At 39.5% G+C, this 20775-nt stretch overlaps 1 protein-coding gene across 1 annotated transcript; it reads left to right on the top strand.

The window, feature by feature from the left end:
* The first annotated feature begins 540 nt into the window (after window positions 1-540).
* On the top strand, window positions 541-20289 carry FBXO15 (F-box protein 15). Its single transcript, XM_060774985.2, has 10 exons — window positions 541-728; window positions 4054-4161; window positions 8792-8896; window positions 11329-11586; window positions 11951-12160; window positions 12686-12815; window positions 14339-14418; window positions 15123-15268; window positions 19121-19245; window positions 19868-20289. The coding sequence occupies exons 1-10, from the start codon at window positions 610-612 to the stop codon at window positions 20135-20137; spliced, it is 1551 nt and encodes a 516-aa protein (XP_060630968.2). The 5' UTR covers window positions 541-609; the 3' UTR covers window positions 20138-20289.
* Window positions 20290-20775: the final 486 nt, after the last annotated feature.

Below are 20775 nucleotides of genomic sequence, written 5' to 3'. Positions count from 1 at the left end.
TACATAGATTAGAAACCAACACTTTCTCATTCCCTTTATTTTCCAGATCAACAGACTGGGCCACAGCAACACGTGGCAGGGGACAGCTAGTATAGTAATATTTAATAATATTGTACTATGCTAATAATATAATATATTTTATGTATATATACCTTGTAAGCCGCACTGAGTCCCCTTTGGGGCGAGAAGGGCGGCATATAAATGTCGTAAATAAATAATGAACTTTTCTGATTCACTTTTGCCGAAGACAACTTTGTGACAGTGTTGACATAGGTCAGAAACCAGAAGGCACACAACAGGAAACCCAGGCCCCTTCCACACAGCTGAATAAAATCCCACATTATCTGCTTTGGATTATATGTCAGGGTGGGCTCAGATAACCCAGTTCAAAGCAGCTATTGTGGGCTTTTCTGCCTTGATTTTCTGGGCTATATGTTTGTGTGGAAGAGCCTTCAGGTCTATTAACCCCCTTCCTGTTTGTTTGTGTCTCCCCTCGCCCCGCCCCTCAGCGTTGAGTGGGAAGGAGAAGGAAGAGAGAGAGAGAGAGGGAGAGAGAGAGGGAGGGAGGCCTTCTCAGCGGGCCGGGAAGCCATTCCCTGAGGCGTCGTCATGGCGACGGGACGCGGCTGGATTTTGAGGCAACACCGCCTTGGGCCTCCAGGAAACCCCCAGGCTGTGCCTCGCGTTGCGAGGGGTCCTGCTATGGGGGACACCTTGGCTCCAGACAGGTATCTCTTGCTGCTTTTCTCCCCTGGTTCCTGTCAGGGGGGATTGCGGCTTATACACTGTCTTCTTGGCCCTATTGAGCAGGCATCTTCAACCTGAGGCTTTCCAGCTATTTGGGCCTCCAACTTCCAGAATTCCAGACCATTGAATAGAGTGGCTAGGGCTTCTGGGAGTTGGAGGCCCACACAGCAGGAGGGCCACAAGTTGAGGATGCCTGAATTATAGGGAAAGGTTTTCCCCTGACATGAAGTCCAGTCCTGTCTGACTCTGGGGTGTGGTGCTCATCTCCATTTCTAAGCTGAAGAGTCGGCATTATCCGTAGACACCTCCAAGGTCATGTGGCAGGCATGACTGCATGGAGCACCGTTAACTTCCCGCTGGAGCGGTACCTATTGATCTATTCACATTTGCATGTTTTCGAAGTGCTAGGTTGGCAGAAGCTGGGGCTGACAGCGGAAGCTCACGCCGCTCCCCAGATTCGAACCTACGATCTTTCAGTCAACAAGCTGAGCAGCTCAGTGCCTTAACCCACTGCACCATCGGGGGCCTGAATTATAAGTCTTGTCAAACGGCCCTTCCGCACAGCCATATAACCCAGAATATCAAGGCCAGAAATCCCACAATACTGGCTTTGAACTGGGTTATCTATCCCAGTTATATCCTACCTTGTTCATGCCCAGCATTATTTTTTAAATTTTAAATTACTGCATTTGGCCCGGCCATAGGTTTTTAAATGCTTATTTGTTACTGTTATTGTTTATTTTTTGTTTATGTGATTTATATTAATTTTTTTTGTATTGATTGTTTTTGTTATTGTTTTTGTTTATTGATGTACCGAGGACTTGGCCTCATGTAAGCCACACCAAGTCCCTTGGGGAGATGGTAGTGGGATATAAATAAAGTATGATGATGATGATGATGATTATTATTATTATTATACCCTGCCATCATCTCCCCAAAGGGGACTCGGGGCGGCTTACATGAGGCCAAGCCCAACAGTACATTACAACAAAATAAAACCAAAACAACAAAATAAACATCACAATTAAATAAATAAAAAAACATAAGACTGCAATAAAACAATGCAAAATAATACAATGGAAAATCAATCTCAAAGGGCGGCCACATGTGCGAGACAAAATGATAAAATTCAGGATGAGATAGGAATTAAAGAAAAAAATGTTTGTATGGGAGACGCTCATAGGAGAAGGAGTAGTGGAGACAGGCCTTCAAACAGGTGGAGGGGGGGGGAGTTGCAATATGGGGGCAAACATCATGGGAGGAGCAACAAAAGAAATTATCTGATCACTCTCCAAAAGCTCAACTAGCATAGCAAGATAAATTAAAAACATACTAGTTAAAACTCATGTAATGTCCTATTCCTTTATTCCGTGAAACAAACCAATTGCCGAAGGTCTGCTATATATAGTAGTTCACATATTCCACATTACAATGACTGTCAGTCTACTGGCCTTCTTTGGGAAGGCCTGCATCCAAAGGAAGGTTTTTACTTGCTTCCAAAATGACAACAGTGAGGGCTCCGTACTTACCTCTTTGGCCAACAAATTTGGCTTGTTGTGGAAACAAGGATTGGTGATAACGCTTTATCGGAGATGGCTTTCCCTCATGATGACTCTTTCAGGAGAGAATTCCCTTTCCAAGGAGTAGATTTCTCTAACTTTTTGTTGCCTCACCCCCGTTCTTAACTATGAGTTGTTTGTTAGTCAGATGTTTTTAACTCAGGGACTGCCTGTATAACACAATCTAATAAAATGTAAAATAAAACAAATGTATTTTTAAATAAAAAAACATTAAATATCTGTGAGTGGATCTAAAGTTAAAATACAATAAACTGTCCCCTACAAATTCCCACCCCAAATCTCATCCTCAAGAGATCTGATGGCAAAGCAATGGCTTGACTTGCCAGTGAAAGGAAAACCAGGGATGGGGCCATCCTGGTCTCTATTAGGAGGGAGTTCCAAAGTCTGGAAGCAGCCACCAAAAAGGCCCTCTCTCATAGTCCACAAAACACGCTTGTGCAGGTGGTGGGAGAGAGAGAAACTGCATGATACGTGTCTACACTGGCTATATAATGCAGCTTCAAATTGCATTATATAGTAGTATACAAGTTAAACAATACACAGGGGGATTGTTAGATGCTGGATAACTGTAGTTTCTGGTTGCTTGAGAGTTCATGTTAAAAATAGGCCTATACCCCCACACTCTACTATACCATAAATTCTGTATTGACTTGAAATTGAAAGATTAAAAGCAAATGAAGTCAAATACAAATGTAATGCAACATCATAATAAAATGCAATGTTATTATTAAAAGCTTTTAAAATTTACAGTATTATTTCTTTAGGGTTTTTTTTTTGTTAGTTACTCAAGAGTTCCAGTTGTTTGTGTTCTGGTTAACTGGGAGTTTACTGTGGCCCTTTCTACATTGCCATAGAATCCAGATTATCAAAACCGATAGCCCACATTATCGGCTTTGAACTGGATTATATGAATCTACACTGCCATATAATCCAATTCAATGCAGATATGTGGCTATATGGGCTATATGGCCATGTTCTAGAGGCATTCTCTCTTGACGTTTTGCCTGCATCTATGGCAAGCATCCTCAGAGATAGTGAGGTCTGTTGGAACTAGGAAAATTGGGTTTATATATCTGTGGAATGACCAGGATGGAACAAAGAACTCTTGTCTGTTGGAGCTAGGTGTGAATGTTTCAACTGACCACCATGATTAGCATTTGATGGCCTGGCAGAATAAGATGTATGCTACTGCCTTTTTCTGAATACAGTTTATGTAGGAAAAATGTTGTACATCCAAACTTTTGATAAGCTATCGCCATTAGAATTTTATTTCATTTATTTAAGCAAAACATTGGCCTTTTTTAGTGAAAAATTCTGTATTTTACTGGCAAAGCAACATCGTTATGAGTTATGAATGTGTGATTTTGATGTCAGAAGATCTATTGATTCTCATTATGAGTAAAAACAAGCATCCCATGGGTTTTGTAGCCCGATCTGTATAATAAGCAACAGCCTCCAATGAGTTAGGAGTATCATCTTCTTTTCTGCCCACACTCTCTTTTCAATACATTACATGTAGAAGTAGCAGCTGAAGATTTGTCTGCCACATATTTGCAAGGAAAAATATTTCTTAATTGTTTTTAGAGAGACACAGGAGGAAAATTGGCAACTAAACAATAATATTGGGATGTCAATTCTAGTTGGCCGGAAAAGATTTAAATAAGCTATTGCAATAATCAATACGCCCAACAGTTTTCTGTTACTATTTTTTTTTTTGCCCCCATAGTGCTTCATCAAAACAGTCTGCTGCTTTGGCTGTACAACTCTCTAGAATCAAAAGGATGCACATTCGAGGACAAGGTAGCAAGTCAAGTTCAGTAGTCAACTTTGATAGGTAAAGTACATGTTGCTTTACATTAAAATATGATGTGTGATTATTCATGTGTCTCACTCTCATTGAGCTCAATATTTCTTGGTCTCCTATGGAGAAACTTAGCATCATAGTCTTAAAGTTATGTGAAAGAAGTGGATTGGTAAGACCTCCTGTTTAAAATTACTTGGATGGGCTTATATTATTTCAAGTATTTTGTAGCTGTGCATATGTAAAATGTATTAGGGAAAACTATGTTAAAATATAGCAGAGCATCCAAAAACAAACAGGATACAAAAGTTGAGCATCAGCTCATTAGCGAGCAAAGCGTGAAGTGCCATGTGATGTGGCTGTAATGAATTCAGAGCTTAGGAAGCAGAGTCCAATCTTTTAAAAATCGCAAAAGGTTTGTTTACAATAATAAAGGACTAACTACATTGCTCCATGGTAAAGAACTGGGTCTGAGCTACTCTAATATCCATCTCTTACAAGGTTTCAAGAGAGGGAAAAACTCAATCACTACATATCTGACACACAAGCAGAGAGAGATCTCAAGGCACACAGCACATACTCTCCATACTAAGGTGTAAGAAGGCAGAAGTCAGATTCAAAAAACTTGTAGTAGAAAAATATCCATTTTAAACAACTAATCAGAATGAGAGCAGAAAGAGAGAAAGAGAAGAAAAAGATACATTCCCAACTGTCTTTCATGAGACATGAGGGAAGGGAAACCCTTTGTCTATACTAACCTAACTAAACTGTCCCTCACTGAGCACTTGAGCCTTGGACAGTGTGGGGTTGAATCCCAGCAATATGCAGGCATACTTGGGGTGGGGTGGGTTGTCATGGGTTTTGTGATGTATCTATTTCTTTTGAGACTCCTATTACCTCTCAAAAATATTGTGGTGATGCCCAACATTTTATGTAGCTTAAATGGCCAGTAGCAGTAGTGGAGATTTAGTATTGACCATAATGTCACAGGATTCAAATGTTTCCCTCAAGCAGGCTTGATTTCAAGACAGAAAAGCTTCAATTCACTTTCTATTGTGAAATAAGGACTTATAGGTAAAAGGAGGCCTCAACAAGGCTAAAAAAAGGTATGTGGGGATCCTAACCCCAGAATATGTGGACTTGGCTTGTGCATTCAGAGTAAACCTGACCTGTTTCATGTATCATCTTTCGGTGAGGGTCCTGATCATTTTTTGGGAGCCTCCCAAGATTGGGAGGGCAGATACCTGTTTTCGCTCTGGAGTGTTGAAAGATTTGTTTTCTATTGGCCCATTATGGGGGGCGGGCTTCCCAGGATCCCCTTCCTGTCATTTTAGGTATTTAAGCTGTTTTAATGTAGAGGACAGGTGTTCAGCTGCAGACAGGTGAGCAGTTTAAAGGGGCTTCTTACCTCTAGAGGAGAAGTGCTCAGCTGTAGATAGGCGTGTATGCTGGGCCTGCATACCACACAATCTCTCTTTCTTTCCAAGGCAAGGAAGCAAGTTCTGACTTTCTTACTCTAGAGGAAGCACTTGACTGCAGGCAGGCGAACACGTTGGGCCTGCCCGCCACACACACACTCTTTTCAAGGCAAGGAGGCATGGAGCTCCACGTGTTCATGAAAGCAGAGGAGGAGCTGGTGTTCAGCTCCTGCTTGCTTTCCCGTTGAGCCAGTTTTTGTGCCGGGGGCCCCCTTCCTGTTACCTGCTTCCGAAGGTGCCGCAGGTACCGAAAGAAATGGGATCCGCTCACAACCCTAATGTGGACCAGTTGTTAAGAAATGTTACAAACCATTTCCCACAAAAAAGTTGGGGGCAGGGGAAATGAGAAATCTAGAGAGGCACAAAAGCAGCCCTGAGCTGGCCCATGGTCTGCATTTGGTTTACCCTTACTTTACATGAATCTGAAGGTCAGAGTGAATTCTTTTGAGGTTTGTTCATCAAAAACGAACTTAAATGCTAAATTACCTTATTTCACCAGATCTAAGACACACTTTTTCCCATTTTAGGGCTTCAAAAAAATGGGCTGTGTTGATGGTTTGGGACCCTAAAAAGGAAAAAAAGATGAAGTTATCTTAGAGGTTTTGATTTGTTTTTAAAGCTGGGTTGTCTCCAAGAGAGAGGAGGCAGAAGGCCTCCAGCTCCAACAGCTCTGCCAGCCCCTACTATTTTGTCATCAGCTTAGCCAGCCAACTGCTTGTAAGTGTGGCTGAGATCAGCCCCTCCTCCTCAACAGGCCCATAGACTTTGGAAAAATGGATTTCTGCAGAGAAGCTGACTTCTGTGTTGAACTAAAACAAGGTATTGTGCATGCAGAGAACATTCATGATGCAATATTCTCAGAAAATTATTTTTTCCAAAATTTAAGCTTCAAAATGGGGGTTGCATAATATGTAGAATTGATGATGTCATAGATAAGGTGAAATTCAGTAATTTTGAAATTATGGTTTAATAATTACATACTAATACTGATCCCTCTGCAAGCTTCCTGTATATGTTGCAGGAAGTGAATCTGGAAAAAGAATTCAAGATTACAGTCCACTAGAACAGAAAGTTCTTTTACTTTCACTAGTTTTGGATTATTACACAGTTTTGCATTTTTATAAGGTAGAAACCTTTGTTTTCCCAGGTCTCATCAAATCTGTAGAGAGTCCTTGAGAAAGTGCCTAGATGGTTTCTGCATTCTGGCACCAAAACAGCTTGAATATGCTTAACATTTTATCAGTTCATTTAAATGTGTATTTGATATCAGAATATCAAAAGATGAACACCCCCTTGAGAGTTTCATTCATATGGCAAACAACTTCCTAAATGGGTGCTTCTCTGAGACTCCTGTCCTCTTTGCCAAGGGGGAGAGAGAGGCATAAACCTCCATTCTTCTCCTCTCATCTTGAAAAGGTGGAAGCAGCCATAGGTAAGAATAACCTGCTGACATAAGAAAATGGGCTAATCCTTAACATTCTTTGATCTGCTAGATATGTTAGATAGGAAGAACCAAGATGGTGGAGAAGTAACAGGGCTCTTACCACAGCTTGAGAAGAAACCATCAATCCGAGCTAATCTTCCCATCTAGAACTATCTTTTCAGCCTGAATGGTTTATTCAGTCAACCGGGGTCTTAGAGGAGACCTTGAGGGGCTGAATTCAGCGTGATCTTGGTGAGAAAAGAGGAAAAGAGGAGAGAAAAGAGGTAGAGCGCTGCCATAGCCGCCATTACATCACGGCTAGATGGTGCTCCATCAGTGCCTTTGCCAGTCACCAACCTTACCATCGTTGATGATCAGTCTAAGAGGGCCCATGTCTTCTTCTTAACTGCCTTTCTCTGCCTTCGAATATCTTTGGGGCCGGTCATTGCTTGTCAGTTGGCTATTACTGTTATTGCCGCAGCTGCCTGAGGCCCCTTTCTCACAGCCCAATAGCCTCAGAATCTTGAGCTGCCATCAACCACCATCACAGTGGCTACTTCTGCTCCCCCAGGGCCAATAGTTGGCTTTTGCTGTTAGCGATGCTGGGACCTGCTCCCATTTGCCGCCAACACTGTGGCCACTATTCATCATTCTGATAAATTAGCCAGCATTTACCAACATTGCTGTCTGCCCCAGGGGACTGTACATGTTTGGCTGGTTCGGGGCTTAATTTTTGACAATCTGAGGGATGTTTTTATCTTATTTAACCCAATGATTATAAGACCTAAGGGGTAATAGGTCATGGGTCAGGAGCCATTGTGTAGCCATTGTTATTGAAATTACACTGATAAGGCTTTATGAAAAACTCGCCAGCACCCTGACATTGGCATCAGTGACTCCAGGCTGATATGAGAGGCTTCATTATTACTGGAGGCCTCTCGCATGCCTCAGCTAACATGGCTGCCGTCTGCTATTGCTGTTCCTGCTCTTGGTTGCTATTACTCCTGTCTGCTCCATCGTCCCAGTGCCTGATTGCTCAGATACCCTCTTGCCACTCTTCTGAATCGCCATCGTGGTGTGCGGAGACTGATTCTTTTGGAGGTTTATCGACATCTACCATTGCTGCTGGGTTTCCTATAAGCACTTTACACCTACCTCTTGGCCGTACCATCGCCCCCGGGTGCATTTGGAACTATCCTCCATTGTGGCTCCCTCAACACCCACCATCTTTGATGACAACATAGGAAGACTGGTCTATGGGTCTGGGCTACTTTGGGAGTGGGAGGGTGCCTTCACCTTGCACTTATTTTTATATACTACCAATCTGATAACTTGTAAGCCAATCTAATAACTTGTACAAATAACTTGTAAGCCACTCTGTGTCCCCTCCAGAGTCAGAAGGGCGGCATATAAATGTCGCAAATAAATAAATAAATAAATAAATAAAATATATTCCAAAAAGCCATCCATTCTTTAGGACCATAGGAGACTTACTAGTGCATAAAATGTGTTAAATTACCTATTTCCTTCTTTATTTTGTGTTTGTGGGCTGTGTTGGAAAGCTTCATTGTATGTGTGTGTGTGTGGGAGGGCATTCTTTCTTAACTTTTTTACAAAGGCAGTTTTTCTCAGGCTGGATTTATAGAGTTGTAAGGCACATCTTTTAACTTTCTCTGTGGGTGGCATTAACTTCTTTCTCCCATCCTGCTGCTTGTTTTTTCTGTTCAGATAAGTGAAACACTTTCTCATCTTCATTCTCCAGAATGCCTCCAGAGATATTGTTGAAGATATTCTCCTATCTGGATGTTGAGTCTTTGCTGTGTGTTGGCTGTGTGAAGAAAGAGTTTTACCATCTGTCCAATGACAAGTAAGAGATGGGGATGCAGTGATTTTAACTTGACAGCAGTATAATCTAAATTCAATGAGCATTTACATTTCTGATTATTGTGTAGAAGGAATGCAGTACATATTGTAGCAGTTTATAAGAGAGAACATGTTTGGGTAGTGTTCTGAAGCACTGTTACTGCATGCATTCATTTGGGTGTAGGCAGTCCCTGCATGAGAGACAGTGCAGGTATGATAACATAGGTCAAGTTGGGAATTTCCATTGTTTCTTGCTTTATTGTGGAGGGCCCCACAATTCCCATACATTTGCAGCAGGGGATAATCAACTACATGTACTGATTGGAGAACCATTATGGTTTAAAACTGGAAGAGGTTGAGAATTCCTTATCTGGAAATCCAAAATTGTCCACATGAGCTTTTGTTACACCTTTGCTTTCTGATGATTCAAGGTATATAAACTTGTTTCATTCCCAAATACATTACAATTTAGTTTGTAAAATTTACCCTCAGGCTATGTGTTTGAGGTATATATAAAATGTAAATGAATTTGGTGTTTAGGATTGAGTCCCATTTCTTATTATGGGACTCAATCATATATGCAAACATAGGTATTCCAAAATTTAAGAAACCATGAAAACATCTCATTCTAAGCATTTTGGATGAGAGATACATGACCTGCAATTATAAATAAATATATTAATATGGTTTCCCATTGCAGTGTATGCATTTCCACCATTTCTGTACGATTAGGACTGAAAAATGAACGAATGATCATTCTGATGCATAGAAGTACATAAGCATCATGTTTATTCTTATATATTATATTATATTATTTATTTAAAACATTTATATCCCATCCTTCTTACCCGGGGGGGGGGGGGGGGGCTTAGGCGGCTCACAACCGGCAATTATTAGATGCCAAACAAACAGTAATAGTAAAATCACAGTTAAAACATTAATTGAAACAGTAAATTAAAAGATTCATTGTTTACTATAGATTTCAATTAGTTGCTTTTCAGACATTTATTTCTAGCAAGCGAATCAACAAAAATGTTTTAATTCATGGCTGCTTGGAGGAGAGAAGAGGGAGACACAGATTTAACAGGAATTAGTAATTCATATCTCTTTGATTTGAGAGTAATTCAGGCACAGGTGCTAAACTTTCTGTGTGCTTAAAGTATCAATCTTAGGGCCCTTCCACACAGTCATATAACCCAGAATGTCAAGGCAGAAAATCCTACAATATCTGCTTTGAACTGGGTTATCTGAGTCTACACTGCCATATATTCCAGTTCAAAGCAGATAATGTGGGATTTTATTCGGCTGTGTGGAAGGGGCCTATAATTAACAACAACAACAACTTCATATTGGTATCCCGCTTCCATCTCCCTTAAGGGACTTGGGGCAGCTTACATGGGGACAAGCCCGATCAATACAGTTTAAATATAACGCATTAAAATCAATAAAACAGCAATATAAAATAAAACAACAGCATAACACAATATAAAAACAACCATCAAACAGACAACCAGTAGCCTGAAATAGCAAAACAGTTCTGGGCTTGGGCCGGGGATGGGGGGGAGGCATTACAAATCAGTTGTGAGAACAGGGCTGATAAAGTGCAAGTGCCAGATGACAAAAATTGAGGATAAAGAGCAATATGAGGTGGAACACTATATCTCTGGGCATGAGGTTAGTAGTAAAGTGCCGGGATTGGATTTTTGGTCATAGCTGGGGGCCAAAATATATGCTGTCTGCACTGAGTATTAGCTTCTTTTGATATTATACTTCAGTTGGTTAATTGTTTGACATTATGGAACTTGCTTTCCATAGAAACTCTCCAGATATTGCTTAGGTTTTTAGTTTCATTTGGTTTGTAGGTGGTCATTTGAGACCACAAAAGGCAAATACCATATTCTGTAAGTAACATCATATTGGGTCCCGTTTGTTATAGATTTCTAGTTCTTTATGCTTTCTTAAAATTAGTTTTATTATATTACGTTGATGTTAGTCATTTTTATGCTTTTTTAAAAAAGTTGGTGGGGCACAAAATTGAAAGACTGAATGAATAATAAGGAAGCTTTTTCCTCCAGCAATCAAATTTAATGCATCAGCATAACAGAGTGTTACATAAAATTGGGTGGTGAGTGCTAATTAACTGAACTTGTAGCTGTCCAGATTCATTAATATCAAGGAAAAGATTGCCATTGGCACTGTACGAAGATAGATTCTGCCTTCCCTTTAAATAAAAACTTGGCAGTCTTTAAGTCTTTCGTAGTCTTTTGGTCATGACAAAAATCATCCTGAGGGGGAAAAAGTGCTCTCCAATTCTTTTAGACTAGAAATTGATTTGCAATTATATGTAATAACGGTTTTGAAAGATTTCAGTGTTATATACATCTGAATTTGACAATGGAAAAATAAATGAAAAAGCGATGGTTGTCTTTCTTTTAGTGCCATTTGGTTCAAAATATACTCTGAGTCATTGCTACCAACAAGGAAAAAGTGGACAATCAAATCTGCTGATGAATCAACTGCTGAGGAACCAGTAACCTGTCTAAACCTTCCAGAGTTCCAGAACAGAGAGTCAGGATATTGGAAGAAGGAATATATTGCGAAAAAAATAGCTGCTGGCAGAGCAGATATAATTCGACTTCTGAAACCAATAAATACCTATACTGGGCTTCCACTTAAAACAAAACAAGCTGTCAGGTAAACCATGTTAAAAAATATAGCATCCATAAAATATTTTTTGTTTTAAAGAGCCTACATATTTTCTTTATGGACAAATGAGGAAATATTTCAGGTGTATGTACATTTACTGACATTTGATTAATGTTTAATTATGAAAAAAATTCAGTTTTATAATTGTATATTTCTCATTTGTTTCCTGGCTTTGATCTTGCTCCTAGAGATGATGTTTTGGTAGAAATGAACTTTCCCCATTTGAGACATGCAACACAAACATACATACATGCAAGGAACATACACACATTATAATTATAAATACACCAGGAACTGCAGTTCACATATTGATAGTCTAAAATTGACTTCCCTTTCCTTTCTTTTTTGACAGGGTCTCTGGTTTGAGATGGGTGATCATTCTCAAAGATAGACATGGGAAGGAGTATGTAATGGATCAGGCAGACGTTTCATTTAATGAGACTTCCGTTATTTTATCTTGGTGTTGTGCACACTGGCCTTGTTTAGAAACATTGTCAAGTTTGCAGTTATGTGGCGTGACCCCAGTGCTTCTGAGTAAAAGTAAAGTTCATCTTAAGAATGGGTAAGTTTAAAATCAAATTAATTATTAGTTTTAATAGGGTTAATTAATGGAGAACAAACCAGTGCAATGCCATTGTGTGTAGTGTTTTTCTCCCTGTTTGAACGATGCCTACTATATTGTTAAGATAGAAGGAACACAAAGAAATGTGTGTCTGCAGCTGCCTATGGTTACAACAGCATGTTGCTGGCAGCTACGGTCTCAGGAAGTTCCTGGATACAAGGAAATTGTATTGATTTACTCCTATGTGGTTTTCATCTCACTTCAGTCACTGTATGTGCTTTAGGAAAATTAGACCACAGGCATTGATTATTTGCTGCTGTGTAACTTTAGCATTGCAGGTAGAAGAGAAGAATGTTTTGTGTTAAGTAAAATTGATCACTCCATCTGTAATAATTGCTGTGTTGTTTCTATAATTTGATCTAAGTAGGACGAAAGTTTTCCTTTACTGTATTATAAAGTCATGGAGAAGCTGAAAAGTTATTAAATTTTCATTCTTTGTTCCACTAATTTGATATCCTTTGAAAGACCTTGGCGACGTTCCTTAATTTGTGAATATGAGCTGGGTAATTTGACTGAAGAGGCAGAGGTGATTGGTTCTGATGCACTTGTTGTTCTTTACCGTCTTGACCAAGGACTTCTTTTGGGAGTGTGGAAAGTAAGTTCACTTTCTGTATAGGATGTTTATGGGATTTTAATGGTTTTTTTGTTGTATTTCTTCATATGTAAATGTAAAATATATATTCTACTTCATAGTCCACCTTCTTTTTTACAAATAAAATAAAATAAAGTTAATTATAATATAATTACATTGAAGTTTCTTATGCCATCTTTCAGTCTGACCGCTAATGCTATTTTTTAAATCTTGGTTTTTAAGAATATGTTTAAAATATTTCCTTTAACAATTCTGTATTTCTTCAATTCTAAGATGCACCTAAACATTTCTAAAAATGGGGTGCATCTTAGAATCTCAGGTGTATCTTATGTATATTTTGTTGTTGTTAGTGGAATTGAAGTTAGGGTGCACCTCACAATCGATGGTGTCTTACCATTGAAGAAATATGGTATATGTTTAGTTAAGATTTATTTTTTGGTTTCTGAAGGACCTTGTAAAATCACTTCTGAGTACTCCTTACCTAGGAAAACCCTGTAAAATTCATACGATTGCCATACATTCTCAGGTGTTTTGAAGGCACATATACACAGTGGGGTTATATAAGTTAGAAACGTTCCTAAAGAAAGTAATATCAGTACTTTAAAGTAAAAATAATAACTTGAGCATCTGAAGCTCTGTACATGGATGGCTTTGTTGTTCATTCGTTCAGTCGTTTCCGACTCTTTGTGACCTCATGGACCAGCCCACGCCAAAGCTACCTGTCAGCCATCACCACCCCCAGCTCCTTCAGAGTCAAGCGAGTCACTTCAAGGATGCCATCCATCCATCTTGCCCTTGGTCGGCCTCTCTTCCTTTTTCCTTCCATTTTCCCCAGCATCATTGTCTTTTCTAAGCTTTCCTGTCTCCTCATGATGTGGCCAAAGTACTTCAACTTTGTCTCTAATATCCTTCGCTCCAATGAGCAGTCGGTCTTTATTTCCTGAAGTATGGATGGCTGGATCTTTTCGGATGGCGAGCCTTGTCTAATTGTAAAAGCATACTTTAGTGTGAAACTTCAGCCCTAGTATGCTCATACCAGCCCAAGTTTTCGGGTGATATGCCTCTGCTACAATTTCCTTTAGTTTTCTGGGTGTCATTGGAGGTTCCCTTGCCACAGATGCAGGCAAAATATCAGGAAAGAATGCTTCTGGAACATGGCCATACAGCCCTGAAAACGCACAGCAACCCAGTGATTCTGGCCATGAAAGCCTTTGACAACATGCTCTCTTGGTTGTTAGGCTTCAGTTTTCTGGGATGTACAAGTGATGTTTACCACACTTGCTATATATCAAGGTGTAATGATACACCTCTTGATCCACAAGGTGACTCAAGAGATACAACTTAAAGTCCAGTTTAAATCAGTGTTATTTTTTTGGGGGGGGATTATAGACTTTGGAACAGAATTATAGATTCTGGAGCAGAAAGAAGGATGCGTTTCTGCTCTCTTTAAATAACGTTGGGAAAAATAAATACCTTGGGCTAAAAGTCTGGCCTCTATAATTCAGTTTTTTCCTTTCTTTTAAAAGAAAGGTGGCATTGCTTTTGTTATGACAAGCCTCCATTACCACCAGCTCATTGAAAGAAGCATCCTTGGCAGCGCTACAATGTAAGTACATGGTTTATGAAGTTTCACTGGGGTTTATTCATCAAAATATAAAAGAAGGAAAACATAGGATTTTGGACCTTTGAAACATGAATGTGAATTTCGTTAGATAGTATTTATGGGAACTGGGTTGCAAATCACAGCAGTGGTGATTATGGTTTTTAATGATGTAATAGTTTGGATTATATTATTTAGTGTGTAGGCCTAATGCCAGAGTGTAGTCATGTAGTTTCTAGATAAAAGGAAATAGTATTGATTGACTCCAGTCGATGGCAGAGTGTAGTCAGATGTGTTGGTTCTTAAGGAGAGGTTCAGTGCCTGGGTCTAATTTTTGCTCATTTCTAAATATCACTCCAGATAATGGAGTCAGATCTGATCAATGGATTTGACTTTTGCACGACTAGAGAGGAGTCATTTCTTGTACCTGAAACTATTTTTAAGGATGGCTCTTTCAAGGGAGAAAGATTTATCTATATTAGTAAGTTTCAAAAATAGCTGAAAATAGCCAAGGACCTCCATACACTAAATAATGATAAGACAATGAAAGTTAAAAGGTTTGGTGTACAAAAACAGCTTGGAAAAGTGATTTGTTAGCCCCTCTTTTGCCCCATATAGCATGATGTTTGCTCAGCTTGTTTTGCACCCTCCCTATTTTTATTTTATTTATTTATTTATTTTATTTATTATGTATGTATGTGATATTTCAGGAGACATACTGAAGTCCCAAATAAAGCTATCTTGGATGACATTGATCCAGAATATGGCATGCATGGCTATCAACTGCATATTGAATTACACAGCAGAGGAAATACTTACATGTGTTACACTTTCCGTGGTTTGTTTTGTAGAAGAGGTACTACTTGAACTATATCCCTGATTACAACAATTCTAAGTCAAAGCTGGGCAATTTCTGTGTGGCTGGGAGTCCTTTTTCTGGCTAGCTGATCTAAGGGGAAATTGGTAGATTTTTTTTATCAGTAACATTAAAACATCAGTGAATAAAATTGATATGTCATGTTTAATATAAACATATATAAACCATTTTTATAAGACAACAATAGCATTTGGAAATAAAATCTCTCAGCCAACTAAGAATTAGTCACTCTATTAAAAGATTAATTTGTTCAGTGCATTAAATATTGTTCCATTAATTACAATCTGTTTTGAATTTGAAATTGCGACAGAAGTATCAAATTAAAGGCTTTCTATTTCAGTTGAAAGAGTTCTTGCTCTGCTTCTAATATTTTATTTCTAGGTATGTAAGCATGAGTCAAAATTACACTGCATCTTCATATTGAAATTGTAGTAAATTTTAAAATGTCATGCTCAGTCTGCATTTTAAAACAGTTAAAGATTGAATCTCCACAAAGTGTATAGGTACTATGTTTTTAAAGTATGACTTTACGACTAATCCTTTTCTCTTACTGGTTTTTTGTCTTTGGACTGCACAGCTTGGATCAGGCATGAGCAAACTTCTGCCCTCCAGGTGTTTTGGACTTCAATTCCCACCATTCCTAACAGCCTCTACCCCGCTAAAGCGGTTGAGGGGGCAAAAGAAAGGGGCCTGAGGCTGTTAGGAATGGTGGGAGCTGAAGTCCAAAACACAAGGAGCGCCGAAGTTTGCCCATGCCTGACGTAGATGCTCAAAATTGCTTGTATGGAGAAGGCGGTAGAAAGCTACAGTGTGAATGAGGAATTCTAGATGTTCCACATTGTGCTTTGGCAGGTGATCATTTAGAAACTTTTGTGATATGTAACTTTGGCCTGGTATCCTGAATGAACAGCAGGAGTGACATAGCATGGTTCAGCAACATGATTTTTTCACTTTGTTGTGCAATTTGTTTTGTTTTAGGGGTCATATTCTTCACAATAATAATTTTTAAAGCTCTGTTATATAGGACAGCAGTTCCCAAACAGTATTCTGCAGAACCCCAGGGTTCCATGAAAGTATTGTAGGGGTTCCATAAAAAAAAATTAAAAATATTTTTTAAAACAAATTTTTAAAAAGTTCATGCCAGGTATGATGACAATTTCATGATTTTATCAAAATTCATTGTATCTCTTCTTTAATAACAAACGTTTGCATTTCTTTGTTTTCAAACTTACTTTATACAAAACACCCAGGCAATAGGAGTAGAGGAAAAAAGGAAGAACTTTGTGGGTTCACAGGATTACATTGTAAACATTTAAAATAATTTGATAATTCTATAGAGGATGTAGGATTAAATGATAAATCAAGTTTCAAGAGTTTATTTTTTAGAACCTTGGACTAGTGCAGTCTTCAGTAAAGAGAAGCGGAAGGCAGGTCTCAGTGGGCTTTTTTCATGTCAGAAGTGACTTGAGAAACTGTAAGTCACTTATGGTGTGAGTGAATTGGCTGTCTGCAAGGACATTGCTCAGGGGATGCTCAGATATTTTGCCATCCTCTGGGAGGCTTCTCTCATGTCCCCGTGTGGGAAGCTAGAGGTGACAGACAGGCCCGTAGCCAGGATTTCAATTGGGAGGTGGTGGGGCTGAGTCTGAGCGAAAGAGGGTCTACCCTAGCAAACCTTTTGTATCATTGCCCCAATACCCCCATGCATATGGGATATATTGAGTATGGTGATCAGATGACTAAACGTGACAGTTTAAATAATGCACGAGTAAGTCCTTTTCGCGAACCACCATGAAAATTTCGGGGGGGGAGGGGCTGAAGGCACTCAAGCCCCCCCCCCCCCCCGGCTACTTGCCTGGTGACAGATGAGAGCTCACCCCATTCACGGATTCGAACCAGGCAAAACATGGCTCTGTTCAACTTGTTCAGGTACCACAAACTCATGATCAATGAATTGGAACTAGTCTGAATGAATTAAAGGAATTGTATTAATTCAGACAGTATCAATTCACCTAGATCAGTGGTTCTCAACCTGTGGGTCTGCAGATCATAGAAACATAGAGTTGGAAGAGATCTCATGGGCCATCCAGTCCAATCCCCTGCCAAGAAGCAGGAATATTGTATTCAAAGCACCCCTGACAGATGGCCATCCAGCCTCTGTTTAAAAGCTTACAAAGAAGGAGCCTCCACCACAGCCCAGGGCAGAGAGTTCCACTGCTGAACGGCTCTCACAGTCAAAAAGTTCTTCCTAATGTTCAGATGGAATCTCCTTTAGACCTTCAACTCCCAAAAAGCCTAACAGCTGGTAAACTGGCTAGGATTTCTGAGAGTTGTAGGCCAAAACACCTGGGGACTCACAGGTTGAGAACCACTGACCTAGAGACCATCATTGCACCATCATTGCATGCTTGTTGTTGTTCAGTCGTCTCCGTCTCCGACTCTTCCTGACCTCATGGACCAGCCCACACCAGAGCTCCCTGTCGGCTGTCACCACCCCCAGCTCCTTCAAGGTCAGTCCAGTCACTTCAAGGATGCCATCCATCCATCTTGCCCTTGGTCGGCCCCTCTTCCTTTTACCTTCTACTTTCCCCAGCATAATTGTCTTCTCTAGGCTTTGTTGTCTCCTCATGATGTGGCCAAAGTACTTCAACTTTGTCTCTAGTATCCTTCCCTCCAATGAGCAGTCGGGCTTTATTTCCTGGAGGATGGACTGGTTGGATCTTCTCGCAGTTCAAGGCACTCTCAGAACTTTCCTCCAACACCACAGCTCAAAAGCATCTATCTTCCTTCGCTCAGCCTTCCCTATGACCCAGCTCTCACATCCGTAGGTTACTACAGGGAATACCATGGCTTTGACTAGGCGGATCTTTGTTGCCAGTGTGATGTCTCTGCTCTTTACTATTTTATCGAGATTGGACATTGCTCTCCTCCCAAGAAGTAAGCGTCTTCTGATTTCCTGGCCACAGTCTGCATCTGCAGTAATCTTTGCACCTAGAAATACAAAGTCTGTCACGGCCTCCACATTTTCTCCCTCTATTTCCCAGTTGTCAATCATTCTTGTTGCCATAATCTTAGTTTTATGTTTAGCTGCAACCCGGCTTTTGCGCTTTCTTCTTTCACCTTGATTAGAAGGCTCCTCAGCTCCTCCTCGCTTTCGGCCATCGGGGTGGTGTCATCTGCATATCTGAGGTTGTTAATGTTTCTTCCAGCAATTTTCACCCCAGTTTTGCATGCTATTTGCAAATAATTTCTCTGTACACACAAAAGAGGCCCGATAGAGATTTCCAAATGAATTGTTCATTTCATGTTGGAAATGCTGGCAATTGGGCCAATGTGATCCAGTAAGGCTTTTGTTTTTGTTGCAATAATAATGTTAAAAACATTGTTTTGACACCATTGTGTCTGGAGTACTGTCTTTGTTTTTTTGTTCATCACAGAGAAAAAATCCACTTAAAATCTGATTTCTGCGTCCTGCAGAATTCTGGGGTTTGTAGTTTAGTGAGGCTGTTAAAAGCTCATCCCAAAACTACCAACCCCATAATTCTGCAGGGGGCAGAAACTGGATTTTAAGTGGATTTTTTTTCTAGAGTGATGAGGCCCTAAATGAGCTGTTGGAATTTAAAACACATCTGAAGACCTGTGTCTGCCGGCAGACCTACCCAGTCAGTTTTAACACTGAATTTAAACTCAAATCTTGTGTTCACTATATTTTAATCTTTTATCTGTTTATTTTAATATATGTATTTCATAGAAATAAAATTATGATGATAATTATTATTTTTATTGTTATTATTATTATTATTATTATTATTATTATTATTATTATTACAGATTATATTAAAAATGGATATATGAGGCTTGCCGTAATAAGCTACAAAAACCAAAACCAACATCTACCTCTTGTTGGAAATGTTGGATTGGCTTGGAGGGTAGATGCATTTGAAGGCAACATTGAGGTAAAGTATAATGAATCTGTTACATTCAAAATACAGATAGTCCCTTACAAACATCAGACATACAAATGACTCATAGTTAAGAACAGGAAGAAGATTAAGTATGCAGGCCTCACAACCTCTGAGGATGATGCCATAGATGCAGGCGAAATGTCAAGAGAGAATGCTTCTGGAACATGGCCATACAGCCCGGAAAACACACAACAACCCAGTGATTCCGGCCATGAAAGCCTTCGACAATACATTGTATGAATAAAATTATTTTGCCCAGTTGTGGAAAAGCAACAGTAGAAATAGACATAACATTCTTGAGCCTGAATTCAACTAAGAAAGCCTTCATCAAGAAGTGCAGATAAAAAGGAATGATAAATTGTCAAGTAAACTTGTAACAAGGCGGTGTGTGTGTGTAGAATGTAGTGCTTGTGTTAGTGGGACTTTCCTTACAGTTGATATTATCTCCCATTCTGTATTTCTAATGGTGTCTGTAGTTTTATGGAGATCATTTTAGACATCCAGTTATAGTAGTACTCATTCTGAATGTGGTCCGTGGAAGAATATTAAGTATGCAGACTGAGCTTCTTTTTTATTCTCCCCTCCCCTTTGTTCTTTTTTCTTTGCTATATAGAATTGTTTTATTATGGATGCAACCATTCTGGATGATTCACAAAAACCATTTTGGTGTATTAGTGCTCCAGTCAACATGATTCTATCTCCCAAACCATCCACTTTGTATCAATATTTGGGACCCAAGTATTACGTTACTCACGTGGATTGCACTGGGAAAGTATACATGGAGCTGGTGTGGATGAAAGAAACAAGTGAATACTATGTAGTCAATCTTATCCTTTATTTTAGCACACAGAAAGTTAATAGCTGGTTTGGCACAAATTACTGATGTTTTTTCTTCGTTGTTTATAGTTTTCTTAAAACTATTTTTTTGTAAGTTTACTGTTTTGAAAACATGTTTTGTACTTTGCAATTTACAAAAGTTCTTTGAACTAAGAAGAAAAGACTTTGTGTTGTTTTGATTTGATTTTTGGTGTAATAAAAAAGTAAAGGAAATAGTTTTGAATCTCTGGACTACATGTGTTAGTGCATAAATTCAGTACTTTAATAAAACATTAGAGTTGTGTACAGATCCGTTTTTCAAAATGGGCTCCGGCTGGTTCAGCCCTTTCGGCCAGCCGTAATGGGACGGGTGCCACCACCATTTTTTCTGACATAACAGACCATGTTGCTGCCAACCACGGCTATGTTTAGTTTCATTCAGCTACACGTGAAGCGTGGAGAGGCAGCCATGCACTCACATGGGGTTTTCCTGTGAGCCTTGCCTGTTGAGCTAATCAGAACAGAAGAAAGCCATGATGTGTCTTTAGCCAAGCTGGGCCTCCATTTTTCTGTTGCAAGCAGGCTTCTGAGAAAGATCGTGCTCCAATCTGCTGGTGATCTAAATTCTCAGTGTCGCTTGCAGCTCTGCATCACTTGCCTTGATTTTTGACTCAAATAAACATTTACTTTCCACGCACTTAAGAA

The sequence above is a fragment of the Anolis sagrei genome, chromosome 4 (genome assembly GCF_037176765.1).
Source record: "Anolis sagrei isolate rAnoSag1 chromosome 4, rAnoSag1.mat, whole genome shotgun sequence".
Taxonomy (NCBI): Eukaryota; Metazoa; Chordata; class Lepidosauria; order Squamata; family Dactyloidae; genus Anolis; species Anolis sagrei.
Note: the sequence above shows the minus strand (reverse complement) of the source record. Positions and strands in the feature narration are given on the sequence as shown.